The 18449-nt window shown below is 43.8% G+C and overlaps 1 protein-coding gene across 9 annotated transcripts in view; it reads left to right on the forward strand.

The window, feature by feature from the left end:
* Window positions 1-13547, forward strand: part of MLLT10 (MLLT10 histone lysine methyltransferase DOT1L cofactor) — a 258622-nt gene extending 245075 nt beyond the window's left edge. For 8 of the 9 annotated variants that reach the window (XM_056519264.1, XM_056519263.1, XM_056519266.1 and 5 more), the window contains 6 exons: window positions 3748-3936; window positions 6244-6329; window positions 6772-7124; window positions 7238-7340; window positions 8871-9098; window positions 12847-13547. In XM_056519264.1, coding sequence (XP_056375239.1) covers window positions 3748-3936; window positions 6244-6329; window positions 6772-7124; window positions 7238-7340; window positions 8871-9098; window positions 12847-12891 — 1004 coding nt within the window. In that variant the 3' untranslated portion in view covers window positions 12892-13547. The remainder of the gene's footprint in view (window positions 1-3747; window positions 3937-6243; window positions 6330-6771; window positions 7125-7237; window positions 7341-8870; window positions 9099-12846) is intronic. The other variant, XR_008843863.1, reaches the window with a different exon arrangement.
* The last annotated feature ends 4902 nt before the right edge of the window (window positions 13548-18449 follow it).

Genomic DNA, 18449 nt, shown 5'->3' on the forward strand with positions numbered 1-18449 from the left:
TTATACAGATTTGTAACTTACTTCTATATAAAAATCTTAATCCTTCCAGTACTTATCAGCTGCTGAATGCTCCACAGGAAGTTATGTAATTCTTTTCTGTCTGACCACAGTGCTCTCTGCTGACACCTCTGTCCATGTCAGGAACTGTCCAGAGCAGGAGAGGTTTGCTATGGGGATTTGCCTCTACTCTGGACAGTTCCTGGGCAGAGGTGGCAGCAGAGAGCAGTGTGGTCTGACAGGAAAGAACTACACAACTTCCTCTGGAGCATACAGCAGCTGATAAGTACTGAAAGGGTTAATATTTTTTAAATAAAAGTAATTTACAAATATGTATAAATTTCTGTCACCAGTTGATTTGAAAACATTTGTACCCCTTTAAAGTGTACCGGTCACTCTAAAAGCTTTCAACATGTCTCAAGGATATTTAAGTTTTTATGACAGGTATGTGTTGCCACACTTCTCTCCCCTCTCTGTGTCATGTAAGCTTAGACTTGAGTCCATGATGGTCACGTGACACCGGGTAGGGAGAGAACATGCTAAGCATGAAACTTTGGCGGCGTATACATTTTAAAAAAAAATAATGACAGGTACACCTTAATGGTGATCAGACAGCAGACATGCAGGGAGGGAGTTGTAGTTTTGCAACAGCTGGAGCCACCCTGGTTGGGAAAACACTAGTTTAGGAGGTGGAGTGACTCGCTTCTTATTTTTTTATTTTTTTTATTTTCCCATTATCCAGTGTTTCACAGGCAGCATGCTCCAGCTGCTGCAAAACTACAACTCCCAGAATGCCGGGACAGCCAACGGCTGTCCCGGCATGCTGGGAGTTGTAGATTTGCAACAGCTGGAGGCAGCCTGGTTCCCAGCATGCTCAGACAGCCAATGGCATGGCATTCTGGTTTGGAAACATTGGATTATGGGGAAATAAAAAAAAAAAATTGGATCATCACTCCACAGCCTAAACCTGTGTTTTCCCAATTAGGAACTCTCCAGCTGCTGCAAAACTACAACTCCCAGCATGCCTTTCGCTGTCTAAGCATGCTAAGAGTTGTAGTTTTGCAACAGCTGGAGCCTTCCTAATTTTTATTTTTTATTTCCCCATAATCCAGTGTTTCCAAACCACAATGCCATGCCTTTGGCTGTCCGGGCATGCTGGGAATTGTAGTTTTGCAACAGCTGATGAAACACTGGTTAAGGGGGTGGAGTGACTTACTTCTTAGTTTATTTCCCCATAATCCAATGTTTCCCAACCAGCATGTTCCAGCTAGAGTTGTAGTTTTACAACAGCTGGAGGCACCCCGGTCGGAAAACACTGCTTTAACCTACCCACAAAATCAGTACGAAAGACGAAATTAGATTTTTCTGTTATGTTTTCAGATTCCGTACTAGAGGGTAAAAGTTTTTTCAAGAAGCTTAAAAAAAATAAAAATAAGTGGATGTCCTCATTATTCTAAGTGATATTAATGGTATCCTGAAAAAAAAAATGCTAATTGCAAGGAAATTCATGCAGGGATAATCCTTTAAACATGATAGCTAGAGGACAGGTTTACCCACGTTGTCCTGCATCTCATTTGGATGCACTAAGAGCCCCATTGTATGGGCTTAAAGAGGGGAGGGGGGGGTGGGGGGGTCAAGCGAAATCCTTGGGAAATGACCAGATGTGACCATTCCTGGTCCAGATTTATCTTCTGGAATAGAGGTCAAGCAAACAAAGAAAACTTTATTGTCCGCTGTCCAATCTCTCCGCCAACAAGCTGTGGAGCAGCAGAACCATTTAAGCTGTAGACCTTCCCTTCTTTATACAATTCGGGAGGCTGCCAGCCTTGTCCCCCTTTTTCCTGGGAGGACGCAGAGGAATCAGTAAGCAGGCTGCTATTTCCAGGGTCCTGCCAGTTATCCCATCAGTATTGTGTTTCCTCTATTGGGAGTGAAGGCTCCAGAATACAATTCTCCCAAAGGTATCGCGTCGACGGCTGGAAATCCTGTTTCTGCAGACCTAGGTTTCGTTTGTGCAAAGGAAAATAAATAAATAAATAAAAACGCAGTTCGGCTGCAAGGGGCGGAAAACATTTTGTGCATGTATTTAGGGCAGAACAATGGCATTTGGTTAAACCAGTGCTAACCAGGCTGCCTCCAGCTGTTGCAAAACTACAACTCCCAGCATTTGGTTAAACCAGTCCTAACCAGGCTGCCTCCAGCTGTTGCAAAACTACAACTCCCAGCATTTGGTTAAACCAGTCCTAACCAGGCTGCCTCCAGCTGTTGCAAAACTACAACTCCCAACATTTGGTTAAACCAGTCCTAACCAGGCTGCCTCCAGCTGTTGCAAAACTACAACTCCCAGCATGCCGGGACAGCCGTTGGCTGTCCCGGCATGCTGGGAGTTGTTGTTTTGCAACAGCTGGAGGCACGCTGGTTGGGAAACACTGGGTTAAACTTTGCAGTCGGTTCTCTTGTAGCCGAAGCTCGTGTTACCTTTCGCTTGTCGGTGTTTATCGGAGTGAAGGTGACGTTTGCCAGTGCAGATTTCACTCATGTGGCGCCACGAGGGCCTGCCGGGAAAATCTGCTCCCTTCAATTTCATCAAAGAGCAGGAAATTTCTGGTCCAGGAATCTCGGGTGGTCAGAATCTGATTAGGAGTGACCCCCTTCTCCTGCCTTGACATCATGCCGGGCAGAGCAGAGGGGAAAAAAAAGCTTCTGTTCAGCTTTACTAGTCTAGGAAACCTTTACAGTAATGGACCGTATATTCAGCCTTTTATATATTAGTTTAGAGCAGTGTTTCCTAACCAGCGTGCCACCAGCTGTTGCAAAACTACAACTTCCAGCATTCCCGGACAGCCTTTGGCATGCTTTATAGCAGTGTTTTCCAACCAGTGTGCCTCCAGCTGTTGCAAAACTACAACTCCCTCCAACCAGTGTGCCTCCAGCTGTTGCAAAACACAACTATGTGTGCGAAAGAGACCCCACAGATGTGTAGCATCACCTTGATAACATCCATCAGGAAGAATAGGTGTCACTTTTATGTAGTTATACCAGTGTTTCCCAACCAGGGTGCCTCCATGTGTTTCAAAACAACAACTCCCAGCATGCCTTTGGCTGTCCGGGCATGCTGGGAGTTGTAGTTTTGCAAAATCTGGAGGCACCCTGGTTGGGAAACACTGAGTTATACATATAAAGAGAGTAACAAGAGATCCTTAAAGTGTTTTAGGCACTTTTATGAAAAATGACTAATAGTATAGCACTGTAATAATTTTTCTAAATTTGACCTGAGAAGTGTTCTTTAGGAGATGGAGCCTCCTGAAAGCTGGGTTTAACACCAAGCTTTCCTACACTCCAGAATGATAAATTCCCTTTGAGCAGATATACAGTGTTTTGGTGTGAGAAGCTTTATTAGAAATGAAATGCTATAGAATCTAAGATAGCTTTAAAGGGGTACTCCGCTGCTAAGCTTTGGAGCAAATTGTTCTGAACGCTGGAGCTGGCATCGGGAGCTCGTGACATCATAGCCCCGCCCCCTCATGCTCTCACAACCCCAAACATAGACTTGCATTGAGGGTGGGGGGGGGGGGGGGTTATGACATTATGAGGGGGTGGGGCTATGATGTCACAAGCTGTCGGCTCCAGTGTTCGGAACAGCGGAGTACCCCTTTAACCCATATTGCAGCATTGTGTTATTTCCTTCTCTATATTATATACAGTTATCATAATCCCACCCTTGTAATGAATCCTTTCTTTTGGTTCTAGTTTTAGGTATGCTGAAGTCCCTGCACCAGCTGCAAGTGGAGAATCGACGACTGGAGGAACAGATCAAGAACCTCACTGCCAAAAAGGAGCGTCTTCAGCTTCTGAACGCACAGCTCTCTGTTCCCTTCCCATCTATATCTTCCGACCATATGGCGCCTCCTCCGGTGCATACATACCCATTGCAGAATGGTAAGAACACAGATGACTTATGGAAGTTGTATTTGGCTAGCAATGCTTGATACCTCCTTCTGGAATTTGTTCTGTCCCATGTTGCAAAAAAATCATTGAGAAGGAGATTTATCATTCTTTTCAAACATATGGCTTTTATATCACAATTTATTTTTTTACTTACTTTTGCTTACATGCGACCTATTTATCAAATAGTCGCACGACCTTGATAAGTAAATTGCACGCAAGCAAAACCCAGGAAACACGCTTACAAAAGCATTTTTTAAAGCCGAAAAGTTTACCCTTATGTTAAAAGCCAAAGTTCTTTATCTACCCTTTAATACCTGTAGCGTTGCTAGAGAGTGACGTACCGGACGTAGATGAGGGGGCGTACCGAATCGGGTGACACCTGACCGGCCTGCCTGGCACTAAATAGCTGCACTCCAACTATCTTGCAACAACCCATCCACCCTAAAAAAATATTAAAAACATACTATGCCGCACCATCAGTATCCGCACTCTGGAGGCTCTTTTGGTTTTGGTGACGTTGGTGGGCGGAGTCTTGCGTTGCTGCGCTGAGGCCGGAGTTTACATCAGGAAGGAAGACAGCGCAGCACCAACAGGCACAAACAACAGTGAAGCCACACAAAAAAAAAAATGTCTCAGTACGTTACCTACCCCAAAATGTGCATGAAGCTGTATTACTATGGATGTTTCTTTTTTTTTTTAAAGAAAAATTTTTGAGCCACATATGGGTTATTTACGTAGTGTGTAAAAATACTTACACAATTATTTTGTGCCTAATTCTATTTTAACGCAACATTAATTATAAAATTCAGTGGGTACGCCAGCATGTTGTGTCCTAAAATTAACAAGGTGTGCTGTGTGTATTTTCAGCCTTAAAATTAATAGTTATTAGTTACATAATAAATTTTTTCTATAATTAACATTAATGTAGTAGCTTTGTTTCATGATGCAGAACAAGAACAGTTGTTAAAGTGAATGTTAATGTCCTCTTCTGCAGACGTCTGCACTTTCTGTAAGCCAGGTTGGACCTGGAATGCATAGGCGACTTTTAAATGGAGATGCAACTTTTTTTCTTTATAAATAGTGATTTAACGCATTGATAACTACATGACCACTGCAAAGTAAAAAAATAAATAAAATTACTACGTGAGCAGATTTCAGAAATGTGCGTTGGAATAAGCAAAAATCTAAAAGTCGCAGCATGTATGGAAAAGTCGTACGTGCAACTTTTTACGCAAAAAACAATCTACTGCAGAGCTTGATCAATCTCCTTCTTAGTCTTTTTGTCCTTCATTGCCTGCTAATCCTTTCCTGTAACCTATAAAAGATCCCGCTATAAAAAAAACAAGATGAAGCATGTTCTATAGCAGGGTTTCCTAACCATGGTTTCTCCAGCTATTGCAAAACTACGACTCCCAGCAAGCAGTTTGGCAGCTGCTGTATGTTTGCTGCTGTATGTAAGTATGCTGCTGTATGTAAGTTTGGCAGCTGCTGTATGTTTGCTGCTGTATGTAAGTATGCTGCTGTATGTAAGTATGCTGCTGTATGTAAGTTTGGCAGCTGCTGTATGTTTGCTGCTGTTTGTAAGTATGCTGCTGTATATAAGTTTGGCAGCTGCTGTATGCACACTAGTCGGTATACACAGCTCTATATCCACATCTGCTACCTCTATCCAGCTGTCTTAAAACTACAGGTCTCAGCAGCTGTCATGGTATGGTTTCCCAGCACCACAGCGTCTTAGAGCTTTACCTGTGCTTTTTGAAAGAACAATTGGTGTAAAAAAATATCTGGACTTCTATGAAAAAAGTCCAAGTTGAGTGGCACCTCAATATAAACGTGCAGTTTGGTGCAGAGCAGCGAAAAAGCCCAGGTCAGGGGGCCCACAGCTATCCACAAAAAAGAAGCTTGGCTGCAGCACACAAAAATGAAGTTTCAATTAGTTTTATTCCATTCCAAGCACTTTGGAAGGCTTTGGAATGGAATAAAACTATTTGAAACTTCATTTTTGTCTGCTGCAGCCAAGCTTCTTTTTTGTAGACTTCTATGAAGATATGGGATGTTACCCTGCAGGTGCCTGAGATGAAGCTTCACGAAGCGCCCAGGCATCTGCATACAACATATCCTCTTACTGGATATTTGCTGCTTATTCCTTTGCAGATTCCTGGGTTGATTTATGTTGCTTTTTGCAAGTCCCTTAATGAGGGAACGCTGTGAAATGCCAGTTTTCGATTAATTTATTTTTTTATTACTCTTTATTTTCCATTTTCAGTATACGCTAACCAGGGTTTCACTGTTTTGCAGTATCGAGTACAGACGCACTGAGCATCAGTAAAAGTCCTCACCTTGGAAACTTCCAGACAGAGAACACTCATCCAGCCCCCCATCAGGTATGTCATTGCTTTATTGCTTACACTGCTAAATAAATAGACGTTCAGGAAGAAAGCCAGAAAACTCCCAATAAATAGCGCTTTCCTGGATATTATAGATCGACTGGAAGGCCAGTGTTATTTGTATGTGACATAGCAAGTGCCCAGTATGATGTATTCTGAGCAAGTGCTGTCAATGTAAAGGGCACTGTACTTCATGTGGACCTGTCACCACCGAGGCGGCCATATTGAGGGATGGACATAGACTTTTCTGCATTCCGCTCGGTTTTAATCAATACGCAGAATACCCCCGAGCTTCTCCCATCATTGACTTTTTTGGCATGGCAGTCAGACAGATTTAAAAAAGGGGCCGTTAGTTTATACTTTAGGATGGACATCAATAGCAAAGATGTTTGTTTTTATAAATTAAATATTTTTTTGATTTTTTTTATCCCCTTCTCAGGAACTCGCATCAAGCCGGCAAAGCACCAGCAGTTCTTCCTCACTCTCCACTCCGCCCCCTGATGGGCAGAGTCCAGCACAACAAGTTCAAGGGGTTCAGCAAAGAATCAATGGTGTCACCATGGGAACACTAACAAGTGGCATTCAGTCAGTCACGCCAGCTCTTCCTACCGTGCCGGGAGTGGGTGCAATAATTGGTGCTCTTCCAGCAAACCAGCTGGCGATTAATGGCATTGTTGGGGCTTTGAACGGAGTGATTCAGACTCCGGCTACACTACCCCAAACTACTGCTCTTACTCATGGGACAATATTGCCTAACGTTACACACCCAATCTCTTCTACTTTAACAAACAGGTAAGGCCGGGTCATTGTAACCTGTCTGCTTAAGGCTTTTTTTAGCCATTATTTTAGTTAAGGTTTGTATCTTGGAGGCATTTGTTAACATACAAAGCTGTTCCATGTTACAGTGCCTCCGGATTGGGACTCCTCTCGGACCAGCAAAGGCAGCTGTTCCTTCATCAGCAACACCAGCAATTCCAGCAGCTCCTGACCACCCAGCAGCTGACCCCGGTAAGAGTTACTGAACCTAAGACCACTTATGGGTGCTTTTTAGGGTCCCTTTATTGTCACAACACCTGGGCACCCTTGGCTTTACTAAACAAACATAGATCACCATAAAGCAGTGCTCTCCAACCTGCGGACCTCCAGATGTTGCAAAACGACAACTCCCAGCATGCCCGGACAGCCAACGGCTGTCCGGGCATGTTGGGAGTTGTAGTTTTGCAACATCTGGAGGTCTGCAGGTTGAAGACAACTGCCATAAAGCTGCAGGTTGAAGACAACTGCCATAAAGCTTTAAAACGTAACGTATTTGCAGTATATTAGAGGTTTCCATTTGGACAATTTCTTGATGTATATATCTGGTATAGGCTTTTATTGGGATCTGTCTCCCATACCCTCCTATCGTATTGTTTCTTTTGATGTATGCACCAGGAGCTTTTCATGCATATACAGCAAGCTGAGTGCAAAATCTTGTGTGACAGTATTGGCCCAGTATTGGGGTGTTGGGGGAGATACACATGTTGCAACTGTAAAATAGATCCTTAAAGGAGATCTGTAGTGCTCTGAACTTTATCCCCTATCCGAACGATAGTGGATAAGTTTTAGATCACAGGAGATCCAAGCGCTGGGACCCCCCGCGATCTCCTGTACAGGGCCGCGGCAATGTACAGGAAAGGGGGAGTTCCGTCCCCGCATGACGCGGCAGCCTGCACGCCCCTCCATGTATCACTACGGGATTCATGGAGTGTCGTGCCGGCTGCCATATCATGCGGGGACGGACCTCCCCTTTCCTCTACATTGCCACGGCCCTGTACAGGAGATTGCAAGGGGGCCCCCAGCGCTCGGACCTCCCACAATCTAAAACGTATCCCCTATCCTTCGTATAGGGGTTAAAGTTCAGAGCACTACAGATCTCCATTAAGCTGGCCATACACATAAGATAGCTATCGGCTGAACACTTGTTTTTCTGACTGCTGTCTTTCCCGATCCCCCAATATAGAAAGGGGTACTCCACTTTTTAAAAACTTATCCCATATCCACAAGATAGGGGATGAGCATCTGATTGTGGGGCTGGGACTCCCCTCACATTCTCCAGAACTGGTCCCAAATCTCCCTGTGCATGGAGCGGTGTGTCGTCAAGCGTTCTCCATGGGAGCACCAGAGGTTCACAAGGACTGTACTCGGGTATGTCCGGCGCGCAGAGAATGCATGGAGTACGTGCCAACACCCCGCTCCATGTACAGGAAGAGACCAGACCCCGTTCTGGAGATTGCGGGGGGATAGTCTTGTTCTCCTCCTCCTGCCTACTATTCCCAAGGCTTTGAGATAACATTTTGTATTGTATTATAATGAGTACTGACTTCTGCTCAGGCCAGCACTGCAGAGCAGCCTGCCCCCCAGTGGTGGTTTTTTTTATGCCATCAGAGGGACGAGGTTCGTGCATAGCAATAACATATAGGTTTCTCATGTCAAGAACAGATATTTGTAGCTGAAGATGAAACTTTGTGCCTTAATCTGACTCTAACTTGTCACCCCCAGGAGCAGCACCATGCCCTGTTATATCAGCTAATGCATCAGCATCAACAACAGCAACAGCAGCAGCACCATCACCACCACCAGCCGGACCTCCAGCAGCTGCAGATGCCAGCCACCGCTCAGTTACCACTCAACAACCTGCTAGCCGGAGCCCAGGCCACCACCCTGCACTCTACAGCTACCAACCCTTTCCTGGCCATGCATGCCGACAACACAGCTCATAAAGTCTCAGTAAGTATCTTGATGTCAGCAGAGCACATTGTGATATTACCCCAAACGCCTAGCCTAGTTTTCCCCAACTAGGGTGCCTCCAGCTGTTGCAAAACTACAACTCCCAGCATGCCCGGACAGCCAGAGGCTGTCCGGGCATGCTGGGAGTTATAGTTTTGCAACACCTGGAGACATTGACCTAGCCTAAAGAAATGCTAATAATAGTAGAAGACGTTGATGTATTAAGAACCAGGCAAAATCTGCTGTTAAAGGAGTACTCCGGTGGAAAACTTTTTTTTTTTTTTTTTTATCAACTGGTGCCAGAAAGTTAAACAGATTTGTAAATTAGTTCTATTAAAAAAATCTTAATCCTTTCAGTACTTATTAGCTGATGGATACTACAGAGGAAATTCTTTTTGGAACACAGAGCTCTCTGCTGACATCACAAGCACAGTGCTCTCTGCTGACATCTCTGTCCATTTTAGTAACTGTCCAGAGTAGGAGAAAATTCCCATAGCAAACATAAGCTGCTCTGGACAGTTCCTAAAATGGACAGGGATGTCAGCAGAGAGCACTGTGCTCGTGATGTCAGCAGAGAGCTCTGTGTTCCAAAAAGAAAATAATTTCCTCTGTAGTATTCAGCAGCTAAGACGTACTGGAAGGATTAAGATTTTCTAATAGAATTAATTTGCAAATCTGTTTTAATTCTCTGGCACCAGTTGATAAAAAAAAAAAAGAAAAAAAAAGTTTTCCACCGGAGTACCCCTTTAAATATTCAGCTTGGCAGATGCAGCCCTTCTAGGTAGAGCACTTAAAGGAGTACTCCGGTGGGTTTTTCTTTTTTTTACCCTCTGTGCCCGGGCTGTCAAGTCAAACAAACTTTAACTCACCTTCCTACATTCCCCTGTTGCGCTGATATCGATGTCCCGTTCTCCGGTCCCCGACTCCTTCCGCTTCCTGTAAGTCGAAGAGTCACATTACGCTCATCGTATCACCGGCCGCAGCAGTTTCCCCCCCTGCGGACGGTGATACGCTGATCTTCACGTGACTCTTTGACTTACAGGAAGCGGAAGAAGTCTGGGACCGGAGAGCGGGACATCGATATCAGCACAACGGGGGAAATAGGAAGGTGAGTTAAAGTTTGTTTGGTTTCACTTGGCAGCCCGGGCACAGAGGGTTAAAAAAAAAAAAACGCACTGGAGTACTCCTTTAATCTGTGACCCTAAACAGCTCACAATTAGAGATGAGCGAACTTACAGTAAATTCGATTCGTCACGAACTTCTCGGCTTGGCAGTTGATGACTTTTCCTGCATAAATTAGTTCAGCTTTCTGGTGCTCCGGTGGGCTGGAAAAGGTGGGTACAGTCCTAGGAGACTCTTTCCTAGGACTGTATCCACCTTTTCCAGCCCACCGGAGCACCTGAAAGCTGAACTAATTTACGCAGGAAAAGTCATCAACTGCCGAGCCGAGAAGTTCGTGACGAATCGAATTTACTGTAAGTTCGCTCATCTCTTCTCACAATCAAATGCACAGGATAGGTGTTAAAGGGGCCGTACATGACTAGTGAAACTAGGCTGCTATCGACCAAAAACAGTGCCACGCCTATCCACAGGTTGTGTGTGGTATTTCAGCATAGTCAAATTCACTTCAGTGGAGCTGAGCTGCAATCAGGTTTGGGGGGGGTTGTGCTGTTTATGGAAGAAAGCTGCTGTATTTTATCATCTTGTGGGATGCTGTCCTTCCCATTTGTCCTTTCAGGGGGTTATGGTAAAGCATACTTGGCTGTGTCCTACATTCATAGAGTTGTCTGTATCCTCAGAGAACATACTCCACCTTTAGTCCGGAAAAAATAGATGTATTATTGAACATAAACCAGACACCCATAGCTACTCTCTTCAAAAAAACCAGCACCACTATTGTCCTCAGGTTGTGTGTGGTATTGCAGCTCAGTTCCATTGAAGTGAATGGAGCTTAGCTGTAATACCAAACACAACCTGACATTACCTTAACATATTCTGCCGGAATATTCCACACGGACGTTCATTTTTTAATAGGATTCTGCTGCAGACTGCGCACAAGGGCAGAATTTCTGCGACCTGTTTCTGCCGCGGAAATCCTGATTCTGGCGTTCTGCGGTTTCCGCTCACTCAGAAATGCATTGCCGTCTATGAGCATCCGCCAGATCAGTGTGTCCCAACCATGGTGCCTCCAGCTGTTGCAAAACTACAACTCCCAGCATGCCCAGACAGCTGAAGGCTGTCTGGGCATGCTGGGAGTTGTAGTTTTGCAACAGATGGTGGTACCCTGGTTAGGAAACACTGCACCAGATTAATCAAAATGTCTGCCCGTGTTTTCTGGGCAAACATTCTGCACGTTTTTACCCATGTCAACCCAACCTAACACTGGTCTTTGTAGATGTTTCTCTAATGAACTTTTACAGGAAAACTCTAGTCCCAAGTTTAACACTTAAAGGGGTTATATATATATATATATATAGATAGATAGATATATCAACTGGCTCCAGAAAGTTAAACAGATTTGTAAATCACTTCTATTAAAAAAATCTTAATCCTTTCAGTACTTATCAGCTGCTGAAGTTGAGTTGTTCTTTTCTGTCTTTGTGCTCTCTGATCACACGTGTCTCGGGAACCGCCCAGTTTAGAAGCAAATCCCCATAGCAAACCTCTTCTACTCTGTACAGTTCCCGAGACAAGCAGAGATAACTGTTGCCAGACAGAAAACAACAACTCAACTTCAGCAGTTGATAATTATTGAAAGGATTAAGATTTTTTAATAAAAGTCATTTACAAATCTGTTTAACTTTCTGGAGCCAGTTGATAACTTTCTGGAGCCAGCTCTCTGATGACACCTCTGTCCATGTCAGGAACTGTCCGGAGCAGGAGCAAATCCCCATAGCAAACCTCTCCTGCTCTGGACAGTTCCTAAAATGGACAGAGGTGTCAGCAGAGAGCACTGTGGTCAGACAGAAAATAAATTTGAAAAGAAAAGAACTTCCTCTGGAGCATACAGCAGCTGATAAGTACTGGAAGGGTTAAGATTTTTAAATAAAAGTAATTTACAAATCTGTTTAACTTTCTGGCACCAGTTGATTTAAAAAAAAAAAATGTTTTCCAGGGGAGTACCCCTTTAAAAGGGGTATTCCAGGAAAAAACTTTTTTTTTTTTTTGATCAACTGGCTCCAGAAAGTTAAACAGATTTGTAAAGGACTTCTATTAAAAAATCTTAATCCTTTCAGTACTTATGAGCTGCTGAAGTTGAGTTGTCCTTTTCTGTCTGACAACAGTGCTTGTCTCAGGAACTGCACAGAGCAGAATAGGTTTGCTATGGGAATTTGCTTCTACTCTGGACAGTTCCCGAGACAGGTGTCATCAGAGAGCACTTAGACAGAAAAGAACAACTCAACTTCAGCAGCTCATAAGTACTGAAAGGATTAAAAAAATTAATAGACGTAATTTACAAATTTGTTTAACTTTCTGGAGTAAGTTGATATATAAAAAAAAGTTTTTTCCTGGATTACCCCTTTAAAAGGGGTTATCCAGGAATAGGAAATCAGAGCTAATTTCTTCCAAAAACAGCATCACACCCATCCTCAGGTTGCGTGTGGTATTACAACTTGGCTCCATTCACTCCTATAGAACGGCTGCAATATCCCACACAGCCCGAGAACTTATTTGAGTATCAGTTGTGCCGAATAATAAACTCCCACCGCACCGAATATATTAGACGTTACGTTTTCTTTCTCCTCAGAGGCTTGGAGAGAAGAACGGACCAGTTATGCAAGATAAGAGTTGATGCGTAAGCTCCGCGCGTCCACCTGGCACTTGACTTTCCGAAAACAGACGTCTTCCTATTCGTAGCAAAGAAACAATGCAAACGAAGACCTATTGACTTTACTCCGTATTCACCATCGCCCTTCCGACAGATGGTGGTGGGGGGGGGGGGGGGGGGGAGTAGCGCGTCGCAGAGCGTTGATGGCCTCGCTATTTTGGAGGGAGGAGACCTCGACGGCAGCCTACGCGAGGCTACGGATATTTATTCATTCTAACTCTTCTTGTTGCTTTGTTGCACTGAAACTTGGCCTGTATTAAGTCTGAGAAAGGTTAAAAAAAACAAAAAAAAAAACACTTGTCCGCACGAACGAAATGCTGCCCGCGACTGGTGACTCCCGACTGCTAGTGATACCTTGGTGCAATTCTGCCACTGGTCACTTAAAGGTATTAATGGACAATATAATTGTTACCAGACGTGTTTTCCAGCAGCCGATGTTCTGTTTTGTTTTTTTTGCAGATTTACAGTAAGAAATGATAGAAGGGTTGGTGTTGGGACAGCGCCATTTTATTCCATTGAAAGTGCCTGTTGCTGAGGTTCCCAGAGCAGACGCAAGGCAAGACTGCTGGAAGCAATCACATTGCACTAGAGCGGTGTTTCCCAACCAGGGTGCCTCCAGCTGTTGCAAAACTACAACTCCCAGCATACCCGGACAGCCAAAGGCTGTCCGGGCATGCTGGGAGTTGTAGTTTTGCAACAGCTGGAGGCACCCTGGTTGGGAAACCCCGCACTAGAGGCTCTATCTGTCTTCTATGCCGCTAATACTGGCCGTGGTTTATTTATTTCTGAACAATGACTTATGCAACCGGGGGAAGAATTCCTAAAATGTGGAGGGTTTTTTTTGGGGGGGCGGTTACATCACTAGTTCTATGGCACTTGGAACACTGCCAGCTACAAGATGGTACTTTGTGATTGACGGGCTATGCTCACCATGCTCACCGATGCTCTGTAACCCGACGATCAGCTGATCACCAGATCCGCTGCATCTACATGCACAGAGTAGGAAGATGACAGCTAGAGATGAGCGAACTTACAGTAAATTCGATTCGTCACAAACTTCTCGGCTCGACAGTTAATGACTTATCCTGCATAAATTAGTTCAGCTTTCAGGTGCTCCGGTGGGCTGGAAAAGGTGGATACATTCCTAGGAAAGAGTCTCCTAGGACTATATCCACCTTTTCCAGCCCATGGGAGCACCTGAAAGCTGAACTAATTTATGCAGGAAAAGTCATCAACTGCCGAGCCGAGAAATTCGTGACAAATCGAATTTACTGTAAGTTCGCTCATCTCTAATGACAGCGCTGCACATTTTGCATTACAGGGATACTCTGGTGGAAAACACTTTTTTATTAATTTTTTTTTTTTTAATGAATTGGTGAAAGAAAGTTAAAAAGATGTGTAAATGACTTCTATTAAAAAAAATCTTAATCCTTTCAGTACTTTTTAGCAGCTGTATGCTGCAGAGGAAATTCTTTTCTTTTTTAACTTCTTTTTTGTCTTGTCCACAGTGCTCTCTGCTGACACCTGATGCCCGTATCAGGAACTATGGAGGAAAATCCCCATAGCAAACCTAGGCTGCTCTGGACCGTTCCTGACACGGACAGAGGTGTCAGCAGAGAGCACTGTGGACAAGACAAAAAAGAAATTCAAAAAGCAAAGAATTTCCTCTCTAGTATACAGCTGCTAAAAAGTACTGAAAGGATTAAGATTTTTTTTTTAATAGAAGTAATTTACAAATCTGTTTAACTTTCTGGCACCAGTTCATTTAAAAAAAAAAAAAATAAAGTTTTCCACCGGAGTACCCCTTTAACCAGAGTAGGTTACTGCAGCTTAGCTCCCATTGAAGAGCTGATCCGTAAGGGGCCGTGTGCTAGACCTCCCCTTCAATCAGATGTTGATGCCTTGTCCTAAGGGAAGCCCATCAATACAGAAGACCCAGAAAAAGGCTTTAAAATTTAGAACTTTTAAGGTTTATGTAGTTATAATGTAGATATTCCATAAGCATTAGATGATTTTCTTCTTCAGCTGGAAATGCCACCATTTGCTTATTTCAACAACCTACTGGTCCGAGCACCATGCCAGCTATGTTTTCTATTCCTTCCATTTGTCGATGCGTCCAGCCATTTGGACAAACACTGTTAAAGGGGTACTCCGGTGGAAAACTTTTTTTCTTTTTTAATTTTTTTTTAATATATATATTTTTTTAAATCAACTGGTGCCAGAAAGTTGAACAGATTTGTAAATTACTTCTAAAAAAAAAAGAAAATCTTAATCCTTCCAGTACTTATCAGCTGCTGTATGCTCCACAGGAAGTTCTTTTCTTTTTTGGGATTTCTTTTCTGTCTGACCACAGTGCTCTCTGCTGACACCTCTGTCCGTGTCAGGGACTGTCCAGAGCAGGAGAAAATCCCCATAGCAAATCACTCCTGCTCTGGACAGTTCCTGAGATGGACAGAGGTGTCAGCAGAGAGCACTGTGGTCAAACAGAAAAGAAATCCCAAAAGAAAAGAATTTCCTCTATAGTATACAGTCGCTAATAAGTACTGGAAGGATTAATATGTTTTAATAGAAGTAATTTACTAATCTGTTTGACTTTCTGGCACCATATGATTAAAAAAATAAATAAAGTTTTCCACTGGAGTGCCCCTTTAAGGCCATTGGGACATTATTAAAGTGCTAGAATTTAAAGAAGCTTCGTAGGCCCATTTTTGGTTTTAATGCTGTAATTTATGACCTACGTTTAGTACATACTGCAGTGTTTCCCAGCCAGAGTTCCCCCAGCGGTTGCAAAACTACAACTCCCAGTATGCCCAGACAGCCGTTGGCTGTCTGGGCATGCTGGGATTTGTAGTTTTGCAACCGCTAGAGGCACCCCAATTGGGAAACACTGACTTACTGTATATTAGTTCCCATTGAAGAGTCATGTGGGCAGTGCCAGTGTTGGGATCAGTCATTCTGGACTCCATCCTTTCTTCTCCAGGCTTGGCTGACACCCCCTGGCCAATCTTTTTTGCTACCAGCCGCCTCCTACAGGCACCATTGCCTAATACTGCGCAGACATTGTACTCTGTCAGCTTTGTACTCTGTCAGCTTCATCACTGCCCTGCACCTGCCTGATTGGTACACTTCGTATGCCCAGGAAGTACAGGGCAACGGGCCAGTGCAATACATTGTGCTGTCTGCAGTCTTGTGGACGTCAAAAAGTAGCGCTGCAAAAAGTCACACTGTGGCCCTTAAAGGGGTACTCCGGAGAAAAATCCACTGGTGCCAGAAGGTTAAACAGTTTTGTAAACTACTTCTATTAAAAAAAAAAATCTTAATCCTTCCAGTACTTATCAGCTGCTGTATACTACCGAGGACATTCTTTTCTTTTTGAATTTCTTTTCTGTCTGACCACAGTGCTCTCTGCTGACACCTCTGTCCGTGTCAGGAACTGTCCAGAGCAGGAGCAAATCCCAATAACAAGCCTCTCCTGCTCTGGACAGTTCCTGACACGGACAGAGGTGTCAGCAGAGAGCACTGTGGTCAGACAGAAAAGAAATCCCAAAAGAAAAGAATTTCCTCTGTAGTATACAGCTGCTAATAAGTACTGGAAGGATTAAGATTTTTGAATAAAAGTAATTTACAAATCTGGCACCAGTTCATAAAAAAATAAATAAAAAAAAATGCTTTCCACTGGAGTACCCCTTTAACTAAAGGGTCTCTTCTGTCATGTGACGACCTTTTTTAGCTGGGCAGCGCTTGTACTGTTCTTGCTATGATGGATACCAGGAGCTTGTTGATCTAAGCAAATGGAAGGCGTCTAAACCTACAAAGCACCAGAATGAGAAGAAAATACATCTGGGAATTGGAAAACTTGACTTTTAAAGTCATTCAGTCCCACAAAAAAGATATATATATATTTTTCCCTATATGTTTCTATAAAAAATAATAATAATTAAGCTGAAACAAAATAAAAGTTCAATAATCTGTACACTCTATTCCCAAAAAGGTTAAAGGCCTTTCTCTCCACTACTTGAATGTAGCATCTTCCATATTATAGAACTTCTCACACATTAGGGAGCAACTGATTAGGAAATAGTTTGTCTGAAACACATAATACGATAAACGTGGTATACAAAGTGTCCTGACCATTCATTAAACCTGTCATCACTTTTATGCTGCCCGAACTGCAAGTCATTAAGATGGTCCCTGGCAGCTTCTCCCCCCACCAGCCTTGATTGACAGATCTCCCCCTATAGCCAAATAGAGATCTATCAATCAAGGATTGTGTGATGTGGAGAAGCAACCATGACTAGTAGTTCAGGCAGCATGAAAGTGATGACAGGCCTCTTTTAAAGAGCTTGTCCAGTTTTATGTAGATGATCAATACATTTGTAAGAAGCAGCTTTATTGTTCACATCACTGTCAAGCCTTCATTGATACTTCTATAAGAATAGTTCAGCAGTTATAAGAATTGACCCCATTAGAAGTCAGTGGGGTCCTTGGTGTGAGGGATTTTGCAATGCTGATTATAGGAGGAACCATGACCGCAGTGTGAACAGAGCCCAAGCTTATACGTTCACTTGAGCCTAATAATTCTGTTCTGTCCCTTCTCGCACCTAGAGGTGGTGGTGCTGATCGGAGGAGCAGCCTCTATGACACAGATATGGGGATAAGTGTCTTGATTGCAGGGGTCCGACCGCTGCGACCCCCCCACTATCTCTTGCACGGCACGCTGGCTACTCATCCCCTCCAAGCATCTCTATGGGTGAGCCAGAGATACAAGAGTACAGGACTCAGCGGTCAGACCCCCACAATCACTTATCCCTTATCCTGTGGAAAGGGGATGACAAGTAAAATTAAACTTCCAAATGGAAGATCTTTGCTTGCAGTCAGTGAATCGAAACATTTATTATCTGTTTCCACTTTTCAATTCACGGAGGCAATTCGATCCATTTAGAAACAAAAAAAAAGGCATTTCCACTTATTACGTATGGATATGCCAAAAAGATCTGATAGAGGCAGGTTCCACCTCTAAGAAGCTCACCTCCCCTGAGATTAAAGGGGTACTCCGCTGCTCAGTGTTTGGAACAAACTGTTCCGAACGCTGGAGCCGGGAGCTCGTGACACCATAGCCACGCCCCTCATGACGTCACGTCCAGCCCCCTCAATGCAATTCTATGGGAGGGGGCGTGACTGCTGTCACGCCCCCTCTCATAGACTTGCATTGAGGGGGCGGGTGTGACATAATGAGGGGCGGGGCTATGACATCACGAGCTCCCGGCTCCAGCGTTCAGAAAAGTTTGTTCCAAACGCTGAGCAGCGGAGTACCCCTTTAAGGCCCCCGACTCCCTTCAGCTTACTTGTAGCTACCATAGGCGGTTGGGTCCCAGACAACATGAACCATACAGCACCTCAAGCTACACTCCCAGGATACAGATGTAGCCTAGCATGTGGTGTTATGATGTTTACTCAACTCCTATTAACATTAATGGGAGTTACGTACCCTGTTTGACACAGCCAATTTGGTTGTTCTTGGC

This window comes from Hyla sarda, chromosome 5 (assembly GCF_029499605.1).
Source record: "Hyla sarda isolate aHylSar1 chromosome 5, aHylSar1.hap1, whole genome shotgun sequence".
NCBI classification, from domain to species: domain Eukaryota; kingdom Metazoa; phylum Chordata; class Amphibia; order Anura; family Hylidae; genus Hyla; species Hyla sarda.